Raw genomic sequence first — 23,853 nt, forward strand, 5'->3', positions numbered from 1 at the left:
CTACCTGAGCAACAGACAAGAAGTGCCATGCAAGAGTGGTGTTCCAGTGAGCCCCTGTAGCACTGCATTCCTGGTTGTTGGATGCCAGATGATATTTGTTTTTTCAACACCATTGCCAAAGCAAAGTAAGGGCATACATATGAGGGAGTAACCAGAGAGTCCAGGTAGGTGTTGTGATTGAATGAATGTTGTCATTTATTTCTAGTGAAGATAGAAGGTCAGCTGTCCTCATGCCAAATGGACAGGTGTAGTTTTGATGTCTGTCAAATAAAATCATCCAGTAGTATTTAGAATAAACTACTACCAGGTGACTTTATTCAGGTGAGAGGAAACATCTCCGGAGCAAAAGAGTCAAGAAATAGCTTGAGCCTATCTCAGCATTTTTACTGGGTTTTACAACTTTAGCTGTTTATTCCAGCTGCCAAGTGGATTGAAACCTCTGCAGCAAAAGGTTTACGTAAAAATCAATAAATCAGTATAGCTTTTAAATACTTAATAACTACCCTACTCATAAAATAAACACGGATAAGGATGAAAATTAAAAGAACATTGTGTAGTTGCATTTTAATAATTACATATTTTCACACTCTAGCACTTAGCCCCATGTTTAAAGAGGAATCTGCCCTTTTTTTCACATATGAAGATGGGTTCTTCAACCCTGAGGCAATAACAAGAGAAAGAGGCTGTTCTTGTCACAATCCTCATACAGTAAACCTTCAATATACTTACATACATACACATTTGAATTTTCCGTGTGCCCATCCATACCAAACCTTGCACTGCATATACCTTGTTCATTATATCAGATGGATGGTTGGTAGGTCTGACTCAAGTTGATATACCCAAAATTCAGTGAAATAAGGTTTGGTATAGCAGGGGTTTACTGTATGCATGAAAAGAATTCCAATAAAGCTTTCCTAGATTCATGCCTGTATTATGTGGGTCTAAATTCCCCAATCATCATACTAGAATTAAGATGACAACTTATTCCAACTGCACAACTGGGATACTAAGAAGATTGTATATCTTTTCCATTTCTGGATTTTGTGAACTAACAAAATCATATATTGTTAATCTTTTCTTTAGTGTATTGCTGAATTAATATCTCTAAACACACAAATACCCTCATTCTTCCCTCGCACCATCTTTATGACTAGAATATATGAGATAAAACAATATGTTTATTCACGTTCCATTCAAACAGTATGTACTTCTGCCAAGAACTTCATAAACTCTTCAAAGACAGTGGTAACAGAATTTGTGTGACCTTCTAAGCCCCTTCAAATCAGGGGCCCTCAGACAGAAGGGGGTCAAGATATCTTGATTTACCCACTTTCATCTTGATGAAACTCTAGCTTCTGCTAAACACTTCTATACACCCAAGGCCTTTTTACCATTTCAAGTTACACCCATACAATGGTGTTTCTTGTGGTTCTTCCAAAGTGATATTATTTGTATAAACACATATACTGACAGAACTTTTCCCCTTGAACCACTTCGGTACGATGATGCCTATGTAGGTGTCATGAGGTGTGAGTGGGTACATGAGGATGTTGGCATCAGCGACTTGATTATACTTTTTTTTTTTTTTTTTAAGTTGTACACAAATTACCCCTGGATTCTGTGCACTGGTTTGATCATGAGAGAAATTCACTAGTGACAGCAACATTAATCTGATCATTTTTATGACAGCCACATGCAGGATTTGAACCCACTGCTTTCAACTACCCATAAGATCACCTTCACAGAATCTCTGTGGCTGAGTGGGTAAAGGCTTTGTGAAGGTAATCTTACAGGTGGGCAAAAGCAGTGGGTTCGAATCCTGCATGCGACTGTAATAAAAATGATCTAGTTTGATCATGTTTTCTGTGTTTATTATTACTCAGAATAAAAGAGAACAAGTAATACAGCAGTGACTTTATATTCTATAATGCAAGTAGTGTGATGCATCATTCATATGGCAGCTGATGCTGCACATGAGAATTTGACTCATACTGAAGTGGTTATAAGGTGGGGTAGCAAAGTTAACATTTGTGAACATATACCTAAAAAACTTTTACCCATTATAATGGGGATAGCTTATTAAAGAATAAAATAAATCTGCTTTTTCCATAAATCTCTAGGCATTTTAAATCCAACAAAGCCATCTCTGACTTACACGAATGGACGGATATTGGAATAGATGGCTACCAAATGATCATTGAACACATGAGCAATTGTGGATGGATATGTTCCAATTTGGTAAGTCAGTGATAATTATAATCACAATATTTAATTCTACTCAGGCAGCATATCCTCACCTAGCTCCTCATCACCAAAGTCATCATCATCAGTTTTTCGGCGCATACTCGTTTTTGGCCTTTCTTGGAGCGGTCCAATAGGATCTGAATAGCTACTGTCTACAGTAACAAACAAGGGAGAAATAATAAATTATCAACAAAAATAATGAATAAATGAATTAATAAATTATGTTTCACATTCCTATATTATTTTCAAATCAATCACCATCTTTCATACGGAAGTATTATAACATTTGTTCACTCTATGGACAAAACTGTAGACATTATATAGTCCTTACAAGTGCAGGAGACCAAATATATTTTTATATATCTATCTACAGTACATACCAAGGACTTCTTCCCCCTTATAAGGGAGGTAGCCAAGTCAAAGGCATGCACACACTCCCATCCATTCCACACCCATCCACCACAATTGTTTCCCTCTCATCTTAGCTCCTCATGGATGAAGGGTCATCCTTGTCTCTTGCCCAGTGCCCAGGTCAGAGGCAATGCAGCAAGACACAGCACATCCAGAGCAGGACCACTTCACTTACATGGCAACCCCTCCTTCCCATCCCCTCATGCAGAAAACAGAAAAAATGGGAAGTGTAAGAGGCCGGTAGATTGTGGTAGACATTTAGGTAGATAGAGGAGTAGGTGGAAAGGAATGTAAATTTTATTACTTGGATGTTTTGAAACAATGGCCGATAGGAAGTGCAGAGTTGCATATTCTCGCTTGCCGTCTGGTGTTTTGTAAACATAGGTTAGGATATCGATAGAAGTGATATGACGAATTGTACACATATAAGCCACGTTCCGCTTGCGACAGATTGCTTGCGTAAACAGTATTGCTTGAGACAGTATAACAGTCTTTCTGATTGGAGAAAAGGGTGGAGGAGGAGAGAAATTATTGGTGCATGGAGGTAAAGTCACGCCCTTAAAGGGTGGCACTTATTTGTAACGTTCAAAGTTATTGGATGAATTAAATTGTGACGTCGGAGCAGACTTGGCTTGGTGGGATGTACAAGGATCCCAAGCGGGAGTCCCTTGGTGTAGATTGAACAACCAAGTGTAATTACTCAGAAGAAAGAAGATAAGAAAACGATATCTCCGTTTAATTCACCCCATCAAGAAACTTTAATAACTCGTGACCGAAGCTTTGATAGAAACATACTTAAGAGAAGGAAGAGGCATGGGGCCTACAGATGAATAACATGAGTGACTAATTGTTAGTGGCAGTGGAGCTAACAGGAAGAAATCCCTTTGGGCTGCATCAAAATATCGTCCATATACAACAATTCTCCACTCACCCCTATCCCCTGCCTTCTCCCTTCCTTGCTCAACAAACATTCCCTATTGCTCAAAGCCTCTTTCACCTAAACTCCTCGTTTCTCACTCTATCCAACCCTCTAAACCCTACCATAATTCTCAGACACTTCACCTCAAACAGATTTAAATTTCTCCTTTCTGCCTCTCTTAAATTCCAAGTTTCCAACCCATACAGTGTCATTAGCAGGATCACCCCCTTATATAATCTTTTCATTGCATCCAATCCCGTATCTTTATTTCTAATAACACTTTTCAATCCCCCCCAAGACATTTACTTGCTTCTCTCAATATACAGTTTACTTCCACCTCCTCTCCATTTCCTGCCACATGTGACCCCAAATACTTAAAACTGTCCATTTTCTCCAGCCTCTCTTTTTTAAGGCTGCCATCCTCTTCCCTTGCACACATCATCACCTTAGTTTTACCCACATTTACCTTCCACTTTCTCCATCTACCTTCCCAAAATCCATCACTATCTGCCTTAATCCCTCCCCATCACCCTTCCATTTACCTTCCATACCACCCCATCCATGCACACATTGAACAGCCATGGTGACTTGCCGCAGCCCCACCTTTACATCAGACCACTTGCTCTCTTCATTTTTAATCCTAACACAGGCTACTTTTATGATAATAATAATAATAATAATAAAAAATGACTGCCCTTAATCACTTCAGTACAATGATGCCTACATAGGCATCATGAGGCACAAGTGGGTACATGAGGATGCCGGTGTTGGCATCTTGATTATATATATATTTTATGTGGTTGTACGAGTTAGCCCCCAATTCTGTGAACAGGTTTGATCATGTTTTCTGTGTTTATTATTACTCGAGTAAAAGAGAATGAGTAATACAGCAGTGACTTTATATTTCATAATGTGAGTAGTGTGATGCAAATTACATACAGCAACCAATACTGCACAAGAGAATTTGAGTCATACTGAAGAGGTTAACAGCTTTCCCCTGAGGAAAGGTTAGTGTGTGGTGGGGTGATGGTAGTGGAAGAGAAGCAAGTATTTGTTAATTGATTGCAAAGTAGAACTTGGGAAGCATAGAAGAGGAGCAAGGAAAAAAGAAGAGAAGCAAAACATAAGTTAAAGGATGCAAATAGGAGAGTAGATGTAAAATGGGGTAGAAGTATGACAGAAATTTAAAATAATAAATAGATGTTTTGGAAAGAAGTTAAAAGAAGAAGGGGGATGAGTTAGGCACAGAGGTAAAGGTAAAAGGTGCAGATGGACTGATGTTAATGGAAGTGAAGGCAGTAAGGGGAAATGGGTAGGGTATTTCAGTGAGCTGTTGAATGTGGAGGAGGATAGGGATTGATTGTCTCTTTCTTTTGTTGGTTTGTTTTTTGTCTTTATTTAGATATTGAAGTTGTTCTTTCTTTTGTTCTGTGGGCTTCAGTTTGTTTTCCAGTTTATTTCTCTTTTTTATGATAGTTTAAGATGTATAGTTGCAAATGTATCTTTAATTCCTGTAGCCTCTGGGAACATTTGTTTCTGATTTTCTATATGTGATCTCTTTTATTGCTTTGTCTTACTTAATTATTACTTCTTACTTCAGCTCCCAGTAGTAGGCGTTATGCCTGTCAGTGGTCCCAGCATGTTCCTCCATCTGGCTCTATCATGGATCTGCTTGTCTATGGATGGAAATTGAATTATGGTAAAGTTCTTTTCCATTTCCCCCATGTACCCATCTGGGGTATTGGCTGCATGTTATTGTGGCAAAATAGCATTCAGCTGATACTTTAGGGTCTATATGGGGCGCCCCTATGGACCGGAGCCACACATAATTTTGTCTATGATAGAGGAAAACTCTGTACATAGAAAAATGATGTCACTTTTATACTACAACTGTCCCTCCATTATGCTGTCCCCCAACCTCTTGTTACTGTCCTGTACCATTTCTCTGAATATTCATTTCCTTTTTTCACCTACCCTGTGGTGGGGGAAAAGAATACTGCCACCAAGTATTTCCACTTGAGTCGTAAAAGGCGACAAAAAAGGGACGGGGGATGGGATTAGGAGTCCTACTACCTGTAGCCCCAAAAGGGGACATTCCTAAAAAAGAAAGAAAAGGCATAAGAGGGTCTGGGAGCTTTCCAACCAGTACCCTAAGGTTTGGGTCTTTTAATGTGTGTGGATGTGGTACAGATGAGAGTAAAAGGGAAGAGATAGGCAGTATGTTTGTGAGAAGAAAGATGGATGTACTGGCTTTGAGTGAAACTAAAATGAAAGGAAAGGGCAACTGTGAGTTTGGGAGTGTAGCTGGGAGGTACTCAGGAGTGAAGAGGGGATGAGGGAGAGAAGGGGTGGCTATACTAGTAAGTGAAGAGATAAGTAAGCGGGTAGTGGAGTGGAAGGAGGTGTCATCAAGGTTGATGTGGATGAAGGTGAAGCTGGGAAAGGAGATGTGGGTTTTTGTAAGTGCGTATAGGCCTGGTAGTGAGAAGAACGTAGAGGAAAGGGAGGCATTCTGGGTAGATATAAATGAGTGCATAGAGGGATTAGGGAGAAATGTCAATGTAGTTGTATTGGGAGACCTAAATACTAGGGTAGGAAAAGAACCAATTGATGGAGTGATTGGAAAGTATGGAGTTCAAGGCAAAAATCGTAGTGGAGAGTTGATGGTGGAGATGTGTCTTGAAAGAGAGTTGATGATAGCAAATACAGTGTTTAAGAAGAAAGTCAAGCATAAATACACATGGGAGAGGGTGGTGGATGGAAGGGTGGCAGAGCATTAACGGACTATATTTCGGTGACTAGGAGTATGGTAGGAAGAGTTAAGGATGTACATGTTCTAAGGGGAGAGAGTGGGGGAATATCAGATCATTTTCTGGTGGAAGGTAAATTGAGAGTGGAGAATAGGTGGAGAGAGAGGAAAAGGGCAGAAGGTAGGGAGGTACTTAGAGTGAACTGCTTAAATGAAGAAAAAAAGGAGAAGTTGAGAGAGTAAAGGATAGAGTAGAACTAGGAGTAGAGGAGGAATGGGGATGGTTCAAGGAGGGAGTCATAAGGTGTACAAAGATGGTGTGTGGAACAAGGAGGGCAGGAGGAAATAGAAAGAAGGGTAGTGAGTGGTGGGATGAGGAAGCAAAGAAGGGTGTAGAAGAAAAGAAGAAGGCATTCATAGATTGGCTACAAATTAGGATGAGGGAATCGTATGAGAGGTACAAAGTAAAGAGAAAGGAAGTTAAGCATAAGATAAAGGAAGCAAAGAGGAGAGCAGATGTGAAATGGGGAAAGAGTATGACAGAAAATATTGAAAGTAATAAAAAGATGTTTTGGAAGGAAGTTAAAAGAGGAAGAGGAGGCGAATCAAGTAGAGAAGAAAAGGTAAAAGGTGCAGATGGAGAGATGATAATGGAAGAGAAGGCAGTGAGAGGAAGGTGGGCAGAGTATTTTAGGGAGCTAATAAATGTGAAGGATAGGAAGGGAAAGGTAGTTGCAGTGGGAAGTGCTAAGAAAATGAGAGTGATTAGTGAGGAAAATGGAGGAGAAATAGGGAAGGATGAAGTGAAAGCAGCTGTTAAGATGATGAGAGCAGGTAAGGCACCTGGGTTGGATGGATGCCATGCAGAATGTCTGAAGAAAGGAGGTACAGTGATGGTGGATTGGCTGGTGAGGTTATTTAATGTTTGTTTAAGAGAGGGTAGAGTGCCAGAAGACTGGAGGAGTGCCTGTATAGTTCCACTTTACAAAGGAAAGGGGGACAAGTGTGAGTGTAGTAGTTACAGAGGGATCAGCTTGTTGAGTGTAGTTGGGAAGGCTTATGGGAGGGTCTTGATTGAGAGGATTAGGAGAGGAACAGAAGGAGTAATTGGTGAGGAACAGTGTGGTTTTAGGACAGGTAGGGGATGTGTACATCAGATTTTTGTGGTAAGACAGATATGTGAGAAAGCTATAGGAAAAGGTAAGGATGTTTTTTGAGCTTTTATGGATCTGGAAAAGGCTTACAACAGGGTAGACAGGAAGGCACTGTGGGAGGTACTGCAGATATATGGGATAGGAGGAAAGCTGTTAAGAGCAGTCAAGAGTTTTTATGAGAGTAGCAGAGCTTGCGTCAGGATTAGAAATGGAGAGTAAATGGTTTGAGGTAAAGGTGGGACTTCGTTAGGGGTGTGTTATGTCGCCCTGGCTGTTCAATCTTTACATGGATGGGGTGCTGTGAGAGGTGAATGCAAGGGTAGTGGGTCAGGGGTTGGAGATGATTAAAGAAAATGGAGAAAAGTGGGAGGTGAGCCAGTTGTTGTTTGCCGACAACACTGCGCTTATAGCAGGATCAGAGGGGGGATTGAGGAAGTTAGTGACAGAGTTTGAGAAGGTGTGTGAAAGAAGGAAGCTGAAGATAAATGTGGGTAAAGGTAAGGTGATGAGATGTACAAGGGGAGAGAGTGACAGTAGGCTGGAAGTGAGCATTAAGGGTGAGAAACTGGAGGAAGTGGATAGTTTCAGATACTTGGGTGCGAATGCGACAGGTAAGGTAGGAGTGGGGGTGGAGGTAGAATGTAGATTGAGAGAAGCGAGTAAATGCCTTGGTGGATTGAAAAGTGTAATGAGAAATAGACATCTGGGAATGGATGCTAAGAGGAGGTTATATGAAGGAGTGATTGCGCCAACAGCAATGTATGGGGCAGAAACATGGAACATGAGAGAGGAAGAGAGAAGGAGTTTGAATGTGTTTGAGATGAAATGTCTGAGAAGTATGATAGGGGTTACTAGGCTAGATAGAGTGGGAGGTGAGGAGGAGAACAGGGGTGGAAAGGGAACTGGGAGATAGGGTTGATGAAAGAGTATTAGGATGGTTTGGACACATGGAAAGAATGAGTGAAGAAAGACTAGTAAAAGAAGTGTGGAAGGTGGAGGTGGAAGGAATGAATATGAGGGGGCGTCCTAGGATGAGATGAATGGATGGGGTGAAAGGGGCTTTACAAAAGAGAGGAATGTCTGTAGAGGAAGGACGGGAGAGGACAGAAGATAGGGGTGAATGGAGAAGGGTTGTGTATAGATGAGGCTGTGATGCATGAGGGGGAGTGGGTGGGGGATGGGGGGTGAGGAAGTATGTATGAGAAAAAATTTGATGCAGCTCGAAGGGATTTCTCCTCATCTTCTCTTTTCCTGCATGAGGGGACGGAGAGGGGGGGGGTCGCCGAATTTATGAAGCGGCCTTGCTGTGGATGTACTGTGTCTTGCGACACTGCTTCTGAACCAGGGCAGTGGACAGGATGCAGGGATGACCCATCATCCAGGTGCCAAGATAGGAGGGAGGAGGATGGAGGGGGGTGGAATATATGGGAAATGAAATGGGTGGGAGTGATTTCTATGCCTTTTTCTTTTTGGCTACCCCCTGTGTAAGGGGAAGAAAAGCCTTTGGTATATGTATGTATGTAATCCTGCCAATTGACTTTCCTGCTATTTGTGATTTATTTCTTCTTTTACTTAAAGTTCTCTGGTGATCTTAATTAGAAAATGGTATGAGGGAAGATCATGGACAATTTTCCATGTTGTTTGTAGTTGTAGGAGGCTGAGAACACTGTTATGTCTAGGGATATTATTTGCTGGTTGTGCTGGGGATGTTGTTGAGTAAGGTGATTCCTAGAATTTTGTATGTTTAGGTTTAGGAATTGTCCTACTATTCTGTTTCATCTTTGGTCTGCTGTTTGAGTATGTAGCCATAGTGAGTAGTGTACATTCATGTCACCCACCAGTGTATATTTTTCTTAAGTGTAATGATTGGCTTGAGTTGGTGTAAGAGGCTGGTAGACAAGCGGGTAAAAAGTGAGGTAGATAGAGGGGTAGGTGGCGAGAATTTCATTTCTATAAGTTGGATGTTTGATAAACAACTGTTTGTAGGTGAAGATATTGCACAAGCTCATTTTCTGCCTCAAAGTTTACAAAAAGCTGCCAGGGACCCAATTTTATTGCTGCATAATGTTAATTTTTTATGCTGATGTAACAATATGTAAACTAAGTCAGTGGTGCATTGCTTTTGAGACTGCTTGAGTAAACAGTATTGCTTACAGGGTTTGTAACAGCCTTTCTGATTGGAGAAAAGGTGGAGGAGAAAATTCAATTAGTTCACAAGAGTAAAGTCATGCCCTTAGGGGAAGTACTTAGATGTAAAAGTAAAGATCACTGGACTAAAGAAATTAGGATGTCATTGCAAACTGACCTAGTACCACAACTAAGGATTCCAGATGGAAGTCCCTTGGTGTAACTCAGAGAACCAAGTGTATATTTGGGAAGAAAAGAAAGAAAATTAAACCCCATTTAAATCCCCTCTCTTAGACAGAGTAATACTACTGAGAATTCCTACAGATGAAAATAGTGAGTGACTAATCTTGAGTAAACAGTATTGCTTACAGGGTTTGTAACAGCCTTTCTGATTGGAGAAAGGGTGGAGCAGGAGAAAATTTAATTGGTTCACAAGAGTAAAGTCACGCCCTTAGGGGAGGTACTTAGATGTAAAAGTAAAGATCACTGGACTAAAGAAATTAGGATGTCATTGCAAACTGACCTAGCACCACAACTAAGGATTCCAGATGGGAGTCCCTTGGTGTGACTCAGAAAACCAAGTGCATATTTGGAGAAAAAATAAAAATAAAATAAAAAATAAATAAGCTCCGTTTAATTCCCCTCTCTTAGACAGAGTAATACTACTGAGAATTCCTACAGATGAAAATAGTGAGTGACTAATCTTCAAAAAAAAACAGTGGTGAAAGGAAAATATAAAGTAAAAGCAGAAAAGAAAGTTGACCCATAGAGACGACAACAGAGTGGTGAAAGGGGACCAGAGAAGGGAATTGGGGAGACGGAATAACAGTGGTGGCACTGGTGGGATGAAACAGATGAAATGTAATGCTGCTATTGATGAGACTGGTACATCAAACTACAGGATCATGCCATGCATGCAATCACAACCATGCATTGCAAGCTGACTATGAGGGGACAACTACAAGCAACAGTGAATGAAGGGGACTACTACTATAAGTGAACAAGGGGATTACAATTACTACAAGGACTATGAGAGGGACTAGGAAGACGTGGTTGACGTATGTGTGAAAACAACTACAAAGGAGGCAGTCGATTCAAATCGACTTTTGAAATTTAAAGGTAATATCATTTATAATTTTGATGAAATAATGACAGAAAAGCTGTATAAATATCTTAAACAAACAATTGATTTATGGGAGATACATTACATTCTTCAAGGTTATAGTGAAACTGAAGCAATTAGTCCATATGTGATGACAGTGGAAATCCAACAACAGAAAGAAACTAGGAACTCTAGAAGTGATTACAGAAACAGAGGCATAAAGGGGGCATAAAGCACAAGAATGTTATTAGGAAACTATTTGTAGAAACTGCAAATATGAGGGTCATGATGAATATTACTGTAGAAACCCACCTTTCTGTTTGTATCACCACAGGATAGGACATAGAACACAGGAGTGTAGAACTAAGCCAAATTTTCGTATTCGCCCAGAAACAAGAGGGAAACCCCCAGACACAAACTAAAACAACATTACAGAGCTACCCATAGAAATGCACATAGACAGTATTGTGTGAGGGCCAAGAGTGATAAAAGGGTGAAAGAAAACATCAAAGATAATTGTAAACTGACTATAACAATTGGAAGGACTTATGTAGAACCTCTCATTGTGGAAAGAGTGTTCAATAAACCTATTCAAATATTTATTGATACAGGATCCATAGTTAATGTTATAACTAGCAAAGTTTTAAACCAACTGAAACCAGGAGTGAAAATATTGGAACCAATTCATTACTTATTGCAAGTAGTAACTGGAAGTCAGTTAAAAACCTTATTAAGGTTCAATTAAAGGTCATCATATATTTACCTAGTTGTATCTTAAGGGAAGGGGAGCTATGCTCGTGGTGTCCCGCCTTTGTATCTCACGCTGTCTAGTTTGCTCTTAAATTTGTGTATGGTTTTTGCACACACTATTGATTTGTCCAGTTTGTTCCAAGTGTCCACCACTCTGTGTGGAAAAACTGTTATTTTTCAGATCTCTTCTATAACTATCTTTTTTGAGTTTCTTTCCATGTCCTCTTGTGTTTCTCTTGTCCCAATTTAACCAGTCCTCTCTATCAGGTATTTCTGTTTCCTTCATGATTCTATAGATGGTCAGTAGGTCGCCTCTTTTCTTTGCTCCAAAGTCAGTAACTCCAATTTAACCAGTCTCTCCTCATATGACAAGTTTGATACTGTTGGAGCCATTTTTGTGGTTGCTCTTTGGATTCTTTCCATTTTCTTTATATTCTTTTTGGTACTGGGTGACCATAAAGCCACCACATATTTCAGTCTAGGCCTTATTAGAGTGACTAATATTTTTTTAGTCATTTCTTCATCTAAATAAGTAAATGTCACTTCTATTGATCTAAGGAAGTTATAGGATTCTCCAACAATTTTGTTTATTTGTCAGAGGACAAGTCGTTTGAGATAATTACTCCTAGATCTTTTTCAGATCCCACTTTCTTTGCCTCCTTAGTTCCAATTTTATATTGACCTGATATTCTATTTTTACTTTTTTCAAACTCCATTATGCTACACTTAATAATGCTGAAGTCCACTTCCCATTTCTGACTCCATTTCCAAACATTGTTCAGTTCTCCCTGTAGTGATTCGCAATCCTTTTCAGTTTTTACTTTCCTCAACAATTTAGCATCATCTGCACAGAAGCTCATGTAACATCCCACCTCATCATCCATGTCATTCACATAAATACCAAACATTATTGTAGCCAATATTGATCCCTGCAGAACTTCACTAATCACCTTCCAACCTGAATATTTTTCTCTGAGCACTACTCTCATCTTTCTACCATTCAGGAAGTCCTCCATCCAGTTTAGTAGGTTGCCTTGTATCCCTCCTATATTTTCCAATTTCTTAACTAGTTTTTTGTGTGGTACTTTGTCAAAGGCTTTTTGTAAGTCCATAAAAAGCACAATCAGCCCATCCATCCCTTTCTTTTATTATATCTATTAGTCTTGAGTAAAAACAGATTAAATTTCTGGTACATGATATTCCCTGTCTGAACCCAAATTGTCTTGGGTTTATTATATTATTTTCTTCCAGGTGTTTTACCCATCTATTCTTGATAATCTTCTCACAAATTTTGGCTACAGTGCTTGTTAGTAAGACTGGTCTGTAATTAGTTGGTTCTTCCTTATTTCCTCCTTTACATGTTGATACAATATTGGCATTTTTCCAATCTTTTGGTACTTTTCCTTCTTTAAGTGAGCAACTTATTATGTTATATATTTTATCTATTAGTTCTTCTTTGCATTCTTTTAGTATCCAGTTTGCAATACCATCTGGGCCGTGCAATTTCCTAACATCAAGGTTTGTTAATTGCTCCATTATTTTGCTCATGGGGGGGTGTCACATATATTCCCATATATGTCAGGTTGAAATAGATTTATTACTTTGGATAAGACGTCACTTGCGATTACATGAGTGTCCAATTATGGAGAACACATAGGGGGAGAGGTTTCAATACAATTACCGGTAGGCGTTTTGTTCTTTGTTGTGCATAACACTTCCCGCCAGCCTAGAGCGGTGCAGAACGTTTTAGCCAACTTGGCCAAACAGGTTCAATCTCCGTAGACGCTAATCCTATGGGCCAATCAGTGGATTTTTGTAGAAGGAACTAGGTGCCCTTAGGGCATGTCAGAGGACCAGTTTAGGATACAAAGTGTCATGTAGAGGTTGTGTTGCCTCAGGAGGATTGTTGGCTGATGTAAGTCCTCTGTACTCTCGCTGTATTATTCATAAGATAATTAACTCAGCTAGAATTTCATTTAGGTGTTATGTGATGTCTATGGCAGTGAAGCGGGAAGCTTAGATAGTGTTTTTGTTGGTAATTAATTTCTCTTTCACCCCTGTTAAAAGTTTTTCAAGCGGGAATCTTCTGTTTTGCAACTTATTACTCAATTTGTATGTCCTTATTTGTAATCACTCATGTAATCCTATTAACTTTAATGAATAGTGTTAAATGTTATCTGTGCGTTTCATTTTTCTTGATTTTCATGATCGTGCAAAATCAAGTGGTGACCTACAAGTGAGCCACCCCAAAGACATAGGGTCTTGGGAACTCATTCATTCACTCTTACTATGTGTTACGAGTCAGAAGGCCTTGTAATTTTTCTTTGAGGTATCCCAAAGACATAGGGTCTTGGGAACTCATTCATTCATTCACTCTTACTATGTGTTACAAGTCAGAAGTGTGAGTGAGGAAATTATTCTTAATCTTTACAATGCCCTAGTCAGACCTAACCTACAATGCATACAGTGCTGGTTTCCATATTACAAGAAAGATATACAAAAGTTAGAAAGAGTGCAGTGTAGAGTAAGAAAGCTCATCCCTAGGTTGTGGAACAACCTATATGAAGAGCATTTAAGAGAACTAAATTTTTCTACTCTCTTGAAAGGGAGAATAGGGGTGATCTAATTGAGGTCTTCAAAATTGCCATAGAAACTGAAAACATGCAATGTGGAAAAATATTTCAAAATTGACACTTCCAACGCAACTAGGAATGATGGATGCAATATTGTAGGAAAACAGTTTCAAACAGACATGGCAAAATACTCTTTCTTCAATTGTGTTGGTAATATATGGAATGGTCTATCATCCGTCATTGGTTGCTCCACCGTAGAGGTATTCAAATATCATCTCAACATTTACTTAGCTACAAATCCCCCAACTAAAATTATCTACTCCAAGAAAAGGTTAAAAAGTTTTAATGACAGGTTAAATATCAGAGCATCCTTGTAAGGACCAATAGGTCTGTTGCTGTTCATTTGTCCACATAACTCCATGTAACACCCCATCCATCAATCTCATCCTCAGTCATCCCCACAAGTTCACTCCACACACTTCTGCCTTCCACACCATCACTGCACTTACCAATTTCTTTGTTTGCTGGCATATAAGGTTCAGCTTCATCCAAATCATTAAGAGAAAGTCTAGTTGTGCGTCCACCACTAAGAGCTGACCCAGGTATGCTTCTGGGGCCACGAGAACTTGCTCTGGAAGATGGATGAATATTGTTATGGAAGCCTATGTATGTATAATTAATTAGAATGTACATATAAACATGTATAAATGTGTATATATATATATATATATATATATATATATATATATATATATATATATATAAAAATGTATATGTAAGCACCTAGCAGATTTGCACTAGAATTGTAAACATCCTTCAGACCTAACCCATGTGGAGTAGGCAGTCTTGTTTTGGCATTGGTCAAAAACCCATGCACATTGTTTTGTGTATACATTTTGTTGTTGGAAAAAGACATATTTCATGAGTTGAAGTATTTTATTTATTGCAAACCTTTCCTAGAACAATAATGGTGGCAGCAGAAAAAAAATTCATTGTGAACTTATTTAGTGATTGAATAGTGCACTAGAGAACTCTTTACATCCCGAATATTTGAGTGTGTCTGTTTTTTCCCTTGTCTTTTCCTTATTTTTCACAGCTAGACTCAGACTACCAAATATAAGGTAGTGCAAGGAAACTATTACGAACTTGCAATAACATTCTTGTGGAAGTGCAAAATGTGACATGGTGGACTGCTTCATATTTGCAGGACATTACCACAGCCATTATCGCCTTCAAAGCTTGTGCCTTGTCTCCTGCCTACTTGCTACCTCCATCGGCCCAGGCTGTATTGTCACCATGTTCCGAGACTCCTCAATGTCTTCCTGTAACATTATTGATCTGTTTATATTGATGGGCTTGCGGGTGTTCTTTAGATAAGTATTGATTTTCGGGCCCACATGGTATTCATTACTTGCCTCATTCTTTGGCCACATTGAATATTATCATTATTACCCCTTGCCATCCTTCCTTATCTTTTCATCTTGTGTATTGTGAGGGGCTAGTTCATGTAAACAATATATCTTTTGTGGATAGGAGGTAAGGGAACACGGGCTGAGGGAAATACTTTTATTCCTGACTAGTTTCGCCTGAGTGGCTTCTTCAGAGGAACATAGTTTGAAGTCGAGTTGGTCAATATATATGGCAAAAGAAGGAACGTGGCAAAGTGTCAGGTTGGTCCCCCACTCGACCTCATCTGTCGGTGTGGCGGATTGTCACAGCGGGTGGACCAAGTATCCTCCTGTTGTTCGCGTGGCTGAAACGTCCGTCTGGATCAGGGGCTCTGTGTTTATTATTCATTACGATAAAGTGTGCTGCTGCTTTAGCCCATATTAAATCCCCAGTTCTCTTATTGATGTTATTATGGATGTTGATAAAAACGGACTCCATCGCCTTTCTTTCCTGCCGTGTATCGTAATGAATAATAAACACAGAGCCCCTGATCCAGACGGACGTTTCAGCCACGCGAACAACAGGAGGATACTTGGTCCACCCGCTGTGACAATCCGCCACACCGACAGATGAGGTCGAGTGGGGGACCAACCTGACACTTTGCCACGTTCTTTCTTTTGCCATATATATTGACCAACTCGACTTCAAACTATGTTCCTCTGAAGAAGCCACTCAGGCGAAACTAGTCAGGAATAAAAGTATTTCCCTCAGCCCGTGTTCCCTTATCTCCTATCCACATTCGTCAAAATATATCTTTTATTATGTATTTTCGATATTCATTTACGGTATTTTATAGAAATGTGTGAGCCAGGATCACATGCATGGCTGTTGATCTGCAGCTGCTCCCTGTGTGGATGAAAACCAGACTGCATTCATTGGTCTCCTATCCTGTCTTCTGAGGATACTCCATCAAGAAGCAAGTGTTCCTCTCCATGCAGACGTTTCCATTTATGTAAATATATGTTACTTAGAAGTGGTTGAACCATACCGGCTGCCCCCACTTTGTAATGTGTCTAGTGACAAAGTCTCTTCCCTTTTCCATGGTAACACAATGGCACCCCCAAATATGTCTCACCCCACTCTTACACGATTAAACCAGAACCCCTCCATTGTCAAATTCTCAGGGGAGGATCCTAAATGCACCAAATCTACTTTCCTACAGCTGTACAAAGATAGTACCATCAACACTAATGTCATTACAGGGTCAGATAAAATTTCTTTTGTAATGTCTCAACTTGTTCCCAATTGCCTCTGAAATTATGTCAGCTTTATGTGTCATCCCTAGAGCTTTAATCTATGATTACAACATTTTCAAGGCAAACTTTATGAAAATGTTTGGTGATAACTTGATAGGTGATAATTTTCTCTGGTGCTTGCTTCCTCTATGGGCGTTGTTCAAGCTAGAGCCAGTACAGTGGCCTCTGAAGCATTAGATTCTTTGATACATTCACACTGGACAGAAAACAATGCTATCACTCTGGATAGACTCAGACTTGTTTTGGAATATTTATTCTACATCTTGTTTCTTAGCCCTTCTGAACAAAGGATTACTTTGTTACTTATCAGCCAGATGAATCTTTGCTCTCATTTGCAACAAAGCTTTCTAGGAAGTTAAAAGAATTGCCTCATTGTGCCTTGTTAGCTCCTGCAATCCCTTGTCATTTACACCAGACTACAGAAGTTCCTCCTCCATCACTTCCTCTGTCTCTGACACCTACTCAGAGTACCTCTTCCTCACCTTCTCTGTCTTCAAAGCCTATGCAGAGTGCTCCCACATCTACTTCTATCATACTTCAATACATGTCTTGTAACAAAGTAGGTCATTCTAGTGGTTACTGTTTCCTTCATCTCATGGGCGAAAATCTAAGCAGCCTCCTGTACATAGTTCTACTACTTCCTCTTTTAATCTTGCTCATGACTTACAAAGATTATCATTTCAACCACAATCTAGCTATTGTCATGTCCTTGAACAGTGTAGCCATTCTACTGATCAATGTTTCAAGATTTTGCAGCTTAGAGCAGACAATAGTTCAGTCCCCAAACATACTCACTCCCATTTTCACAAGTACCCGTATCACAATTCAAAAGATTGACTAACTGTGACCAATCCAAAATTGTCCCTTTAGGTGCTGCTCTCTTTTCCCAACTTCTTACCTTTCAGTGTTATGTGAACCAAATACTTATCTCTGTAACAGCAGATATTGGGGGCAGAATGTAGTATTATCAGTGAAAGAGCATATTCTGCTCTCAAGGATTTGTATAACATACCATTGTTAACTTCTTGTAGTGCTTTGCTAGCTGTACAAGGCTCTCCCTTATCTATTCTTGTATCTAATTGCATTCCCTTAAGCTAATCTTCCTTTCCATGCTAAAGTGTTTTATGTTAACTTTGTGCTAGTTTCTGATTTCATACTTCAGTGTGATTGTCTCTTAGGTTTTGATACTTTAGCAACTCGTGTTAGATATATCTCCTTGGCACTGTACGGTTACTTTTGACAACAATGTCATTTCTGCATTTGCCAGGCTTGTTTCTATCCATAGCTCACCTTCTGTGCATGATCTGCCCAGGCAGTCATCATCTATGGGTTAAATTTTTTTTAGACCCTCCTGGGCTTTCTTGTGCTAATATTGTTGTAGGACAGTATTATATTAGTCTTTCCAGTACAGTTAGAGTCCCAGTATGCATTTCAGATGCCCCAGCTGGTTCAGACATCTCATCACAACCTGACTTCGTGTTAGACATCTTGCTTTAGAGGGTACTCTTTCCACTGTTCATGAGGACCATGTTACCACGGCCATGATAACCAACATTACTGGTGTTCCCATCACACTCTCTTCTGGTGTTCATTTAGGTTCTTTTGATGTCATTGAAGTGGACACTGTCCAGGATTAACCTCCTCTTATGGCAGCTTCTATTCAATTGTCTACATATGCAAATGACACAGCTCATTTAGACTCAGTATGCAACATACATAGGTAACATTGATTTTCCTGAGGTAAGAGACCATTTCACTGTATTGTTATTAACCCATCGTCAAGCTTTGGCTTTACGTGGTGACCGGCTAGGAGTTACAGATTTTGTCCATAGCATTGATCTTAAACCAGGGGTACATCCAGTCTATGTACCTTCTTACAGGCTGCCTCATTCTCGTAGACTTGTAACTCAGTCTATGGTTGATGAGTTGTTGAATGAAGGTGTCACCCAAGAGTCTCATTCCAAGTGCAACTCCCCACTCCTACTTGTGCCCAAGAAGAATGGATCATTCCACCCTGTTGTGGATTATAAGCACATCAATGATGTCACAGTTCCAAATCATTACCCTTTGCCTGTGTTGAGTGATCTTCAGTCCATAGGATAAGGTAACACAGTGTTCACCACCTTGGACTTAAAAGGCTGGCTTTTGGCAGATTCCTTTGGAGGAAAAGTCTCATAAGATCACGGCTTTCTCAACTCTGTCAGGTCATTAGGAATGGCTTCAATGTCCCATGGGTTTGCAGAATGTTCCTTTCACATGTCAACATCTTATTAACTCAACTTTTCATGGACTAGTGGGTAATAGCCTTTTTGTGTATCTGGATGACTTGATTCTAGTTCCCAAGGATGTGGAAAGTCACTTCCATAAGTTGTCCTTAGTCTTGCAACATTTTGCTGAAGCTGAGTTGAAGCTCAATTTACCCAAATGTTCATTTTTAAGTCCAGCATCCAATTCTTAGGTAATGTAGTAGACTAAGATGGCACTCATACTACAGATACTATAAGATCAAAGCTGTCAGAAACTTTCCTACACCTTAGACAGTTGACCAAGTAGATTCTTTCATAGGATTGGCAGGATACTATCATGCTTTTGTAAAAGACTTTGCCTCCATAGCATCATCTCTTAATCTTCTCCTCAAAAAGGATGTTTCCTTCCAGTGGCATGATGCTCATCAGAAAACTTGACACCTTGAAGCAGGCACTTACTCAGGCGCCTATGTTAGCATTCCCAGATTATAATATTCCTTTTACCATTTGCACTGATATTTCTGGTCTAGGTATTGGAGCTGTCTTAATGCAGCAAGTAGATGATTGTCATTCACATGTTATTGCATATGCTTGGCTCAAACTCAATTATGCTGAGTCTCGCTACTCTGTTACACATCTGGAAGCTTTAGCAGTGATGTAGGCTTTAAAGCATTTTTGTGACATCATTTTTGAATATTCCATCACAGTTTACACAGACCACAGTGCTGTTACACAACTTTTCAAAGCCAAAAATCTTTCAGGCCGCCTAGCCAGATGGTCTCTTACTATTGAGGAGTTCAAGCCAGTCCTTAAGCATATTCTGGGACATGCAATGTTGCTGGTGATCTGCAGGAAACTTGAGAAGACTGGCTACCCCATGTCAGTGCCGCATTAACAGCACTATCAATGTAGCAATGGGACAGACACCTCATTATAATGTACCCATAGCTGCTGTTGCTGTGATTCAAAACTTCTCCCTGCAAGATTTAGCCAAAGCTCAACATGAGGACCCTGTTTGGTCTGCTATCATTTATGCCTTAGAATCTGGTAATGATACTACCTTCCTAAAATTGCCTGTTCCTGTCTCAATTCTCCTTGCAAGATGGTGTTCTCACTCTAATGTGAAAGTGTTTGAGCAAGATGTGGCACAGTTAGTGATCCCTGAGTCTTTAGTCCCTGTTGTTTTATCTCCTGCTCATGATTCCCCTCAAGCTGGTCACCCAGTTTATGACAAACCTGGCTATGGCTCACAAGAAATATTATTGGCCTAGAATGCATTTAGACATTGCTACTCATGTAGCCCAATGCAAGTCTTGTGCTCAGAACAAAGGTTCTACTCATACTGCTCTTATTCTAGAGTATCCTAATCCTTCTCACCCCTTCCACACTATCACCATAGATCTCTTGCAATTGCCCTGTAGTATTCAAGGCTCAGTGTACATTCTTGTATGTGTTAATCACTTTAGCCATTTTGTGGTAATGGCTCCCTTGTGAAATAAGTCTGCTCCGGCAGTTGCTCATGCTCTAGTCTCCCATGTTTTCTATCATTACACTAATCCTTCAGTGTTGCTTGGCCACAATGGGACTAAGTTTTAAACTTGGGTCATAGCTAATATTTGCAAACAATACAACATCACCCAGGTTTTTAAAACCTCTTACCACCCCTCATGGTCTAGTGGAGCAGACAAATAGGAAAATACTTGACATCTTATGGCATGTTGCTAGTGATCTGCAGGAAACTTGGGAAGACTGGCTACCCCATCCCAAGTCAGTGCCTGCATTAACAGCACTATCAATGTAGCAATGGGGCAGACACCTCATTATATCATTTATGGTTCTGAGAAAAGGTTTCCATATGATCTTTTAGATAGTTCTCTTTGTTCTCTCCACAACTTTGAAGATTACAGTCACCTTCATTGTCATACACTGCATACCATTTATAATTCTGTTAGAAGGAACCTTCAGGAGTCTAGATCCAGCATGATACAGAAACAACATGGTCAGGCTACACCTGCTTCCATCCAAGTTGGTGATCACATGTTTAAACAAATGCCTGAGCGGCAATCTAAATTAAACAACCTATTTACTGGTCCTTTTCTGGTGACACAGAGGCTTCATCCCAAGAAGTTCAGGGTTTTTTACCCGTCTCAGGGACTTAGTGTGGTTCTGCATTCTGATAGGCTTACGAAGACTCAGATGTCCATACCTGTATTTATCCAGCCTCCCCCAAAGTTCAATGCTTCCAATGTGTTACCCAATGTTCACCACTCGTATTATATACGCTCCAAAAGTACAATGCCTTGATGGTCGAGTGAGCTTATTGTATACATTTGTACTGCTGTGCAAAAATTTTTGTGTCCCCTATCTCTTACTATTGTAAATTATGTAAATTCCTATGGTGCGGCCTCAGTTGTGTTTGGCATAACTGAGGGGGATGTAATCTTTGGTTATATTCACGAGCTCTACTATTTTTGTCTGCCCAAAGGTGTATTTATTGTATTTTCCCATTTTCCTGTCTATTGTGTATTTCATATGTATGTTGTATTTGTTTCATCTCCCGGACATCCGGCAATTTATGTCATAATTTTCTTGTACTGGCACCACTATGTGTTTGTGTTTTTTGTGTATTTTATTTCAATATCTATCCATGTCTCTTATGTATTATGTGCTAGTATGTGTTAATGTTTTTGTATTTACCTAGTTGTATTCACCTAGTATTTTGCGGGAGAAGAGCTATGCCCGTAGAGACCCACAGTTGTATCTTTCTGCATCCAGTTCTTTCTTATATAGTTTTAGCATTCACTGTTTTCTCTTTCAGATCTCTTCTGTTACTGCCCTTCTTAAGTTTCTTCTTGTGTCCACTTGTATTTCTTCTGTCCCAATTAAGTAGATCATCCCTGTCAAGGATTTCCATCCCTTTCATAATTCTATAGATGGTTATCAAATCACCTCTTTCTCTTCTTTGCTCCAGAGTTAATAAGTTAAGTTTGTCAACATGCTAAGTGTTGGTTCCATCTTTGTTAGTACTCTTTGAATTCTTTCTATTTTTTTGCGTTGGGTGTCCATAGCGATGCTGCATACTCTAATTTTGGTCTTATCAGTGTAACTCGTATTTTCTTCAACATTTCCTCGTCCACAAAGTCAAAGGCCACTTTCATTCATCTTATTAAGTTGTAGGTTTCTCCAACTATTTTGTTTACATGTTTGTCTGGTGTCATGTCATTTGAAATTATTACTCCTAGATCTCTTTCCGAGTTTACTTTTGTAACTTCCTTTGTTCCAATTTTGTATTGACCGGATACTCTATTTTTGCTTTTTCTAAATTCCATTATACTACATTTTTCAATGTTAAAATTCACTTCATTCTTTTTACTCCAATTCCAGACTCTGTCCAGATCTCCCTGAAAAGATTTGCAATCTTATTCATTACTCACTCTCTTCAATAGTGTTGTGTCATCTGCAAAGAAGTTTATATAGCATTCAATTCCTTCATTCATGTCGTTTATGTAAATAGCAAACATTATCGGAGCCAACACAGAGCCTTGGGGTACTCCACTTATCATGTTTACCCATTTTGAGTTCTTTTCTCTAAGTATCACTCTCATTTTTCTTCCTTCCAAGAAGTCTTCCATCCATTCCAATAATTTTCCTTATATTCCACCTATTATTTCAAGTTTTCTTAGTAGTTTTTTGTGTGGTACTTTGTCAAAAGCCTTTTGTAGGTCTAGGAAGGCACAATATACCCAGCCATCTCTTTCTTGTACAGTATTATGTCTAGCAATCTTGAGTAAAAACAAACTAAGTTTGTAGTACATGATCTTCCACTTCTAAATCCAAATTGGTTGGGGTTTAATATTTTGTTCTTTTCCAAATGTTTAGTCCATTTTGTTTCTAATAACGGTTTCACATATTTTTGCTATTGTGCTTATAAGGGATACCAGTCTATAATTTGTTGGATTTTCTTTATTTCCTCCCTTATATATTGGTATAATATTAGCACTTCTCCAGTCTTGTGGTACCTTTCTTTCTTTAAGTGAGAAGTCAATTATCTTGTGTATTTTATCTGTGAGTTTGTCTATGCATTATTTTAATATCCAGTTCACTATTCTGTCTGGCCCATGTGACCTTCTGACATTGAGTTTCCTTATTTGATCCCTTATTTCTTTCTGTGTCACCATTATTTCTTTCATTTTAGGGGAACCTTCCTGGTGCCTATCGTCCCACAATTGTGAGCTTTCAATTGTAAAAACAGACTTAAAGTGTCTAGTCATTACTTCAGCCATTTCTATATCTGTGTATTCTTGATTTCCTTCATGCAGTTTCACTATCACATGTTTGTCTTTTAGTTTGTTGTTTACATATCTGTAAAATAGTTTAGGTTGATCTTTGCATTTTGCTATTATATCTTTTTTCCTCTCTTCGTTCTTCGTATGTCTACGTATTAATTTCTCAGTTAGATGTATATTTGCCATTTAATCTCTTTTTTGTCTCTTTTCCATCTTTTCCAAGCTTTGTCTATTCGATCTTTGGCATCGCTACACTTTTTATTATACCAGCACTTTATGTACTCCCTTTTCTGTTTCTGCTTAGACACATATTTGTCTGTTCCCCCTTTATATATTTCTTTGAAAATGTTCCATTTCTCTTCCGTCTTTGATTCATCATTTGCAAATTTTCTCTCTAAGTTTTACAAAGTCAGTTTTGTTGTACATCAATCTTCCTTCTCTATGTTTCTCAATCCTTCTTACCAGATTTTGTTCCTTAAGTTCAATCTCTATTAGTATGTGGTCACTCTTTCCAATTGGTGTTTTATAGTTTATTTCTTCCACTATTTCTGGTTCAGAGGTGAATATCAAATCTAGTCTCAATG

The 23,853-nt window shown here is 39.2% G+C and overlaps 1 protein-coding gene across 3 annotated transcripts in view; it reads right to left on the minus strand.

Moving 5' to 3' along the window:
• Positions 1-557: 557 nt before the first annotated feature.
• Positions 558-23,853, minus strand: part of nompB (intraflagellar transport protein 88-like protein nompB) — a 191,887-nt gene continuing 168,591 nt past the window's right edge. For all 3 annotated transcript variants that reach the window (XM_076212690.1, XM_076212691.1, XM_076212689.1), the window contains 2 exons: positions 14,542-14,663; positions 558-2,399 (listed from right to left, as the gene is read on the minus strand). In XM_076212690.1, coding sequence (XP_076068805.1) covers positions 2,278-2,399; positions 14,542-14,663 — 244 coding nt within the window. In that variant the 3' untranslated portion in view covers positions 558-2,277. The remainder of the gene's footprint in view (positions 2,400-14,541; positions 14,664-23,853) is intronic.

Source organism: Oratosquilla oratoria, chromosome 30 (assembly GCF_046742065.1).
Source record: "Oratosquilla oratoria isolate Oo_2021 chromosome 30, ASM4674206v1, whole genome shotgun sequence".
Taxonomy (NCBI): domain Eukaryota; kingdom Metazoa; phylum Arthropoda; class Malacostraca; order Stomatopoda; family Squillidae; genus Oratosquilla; species Oratosquilla oratoria.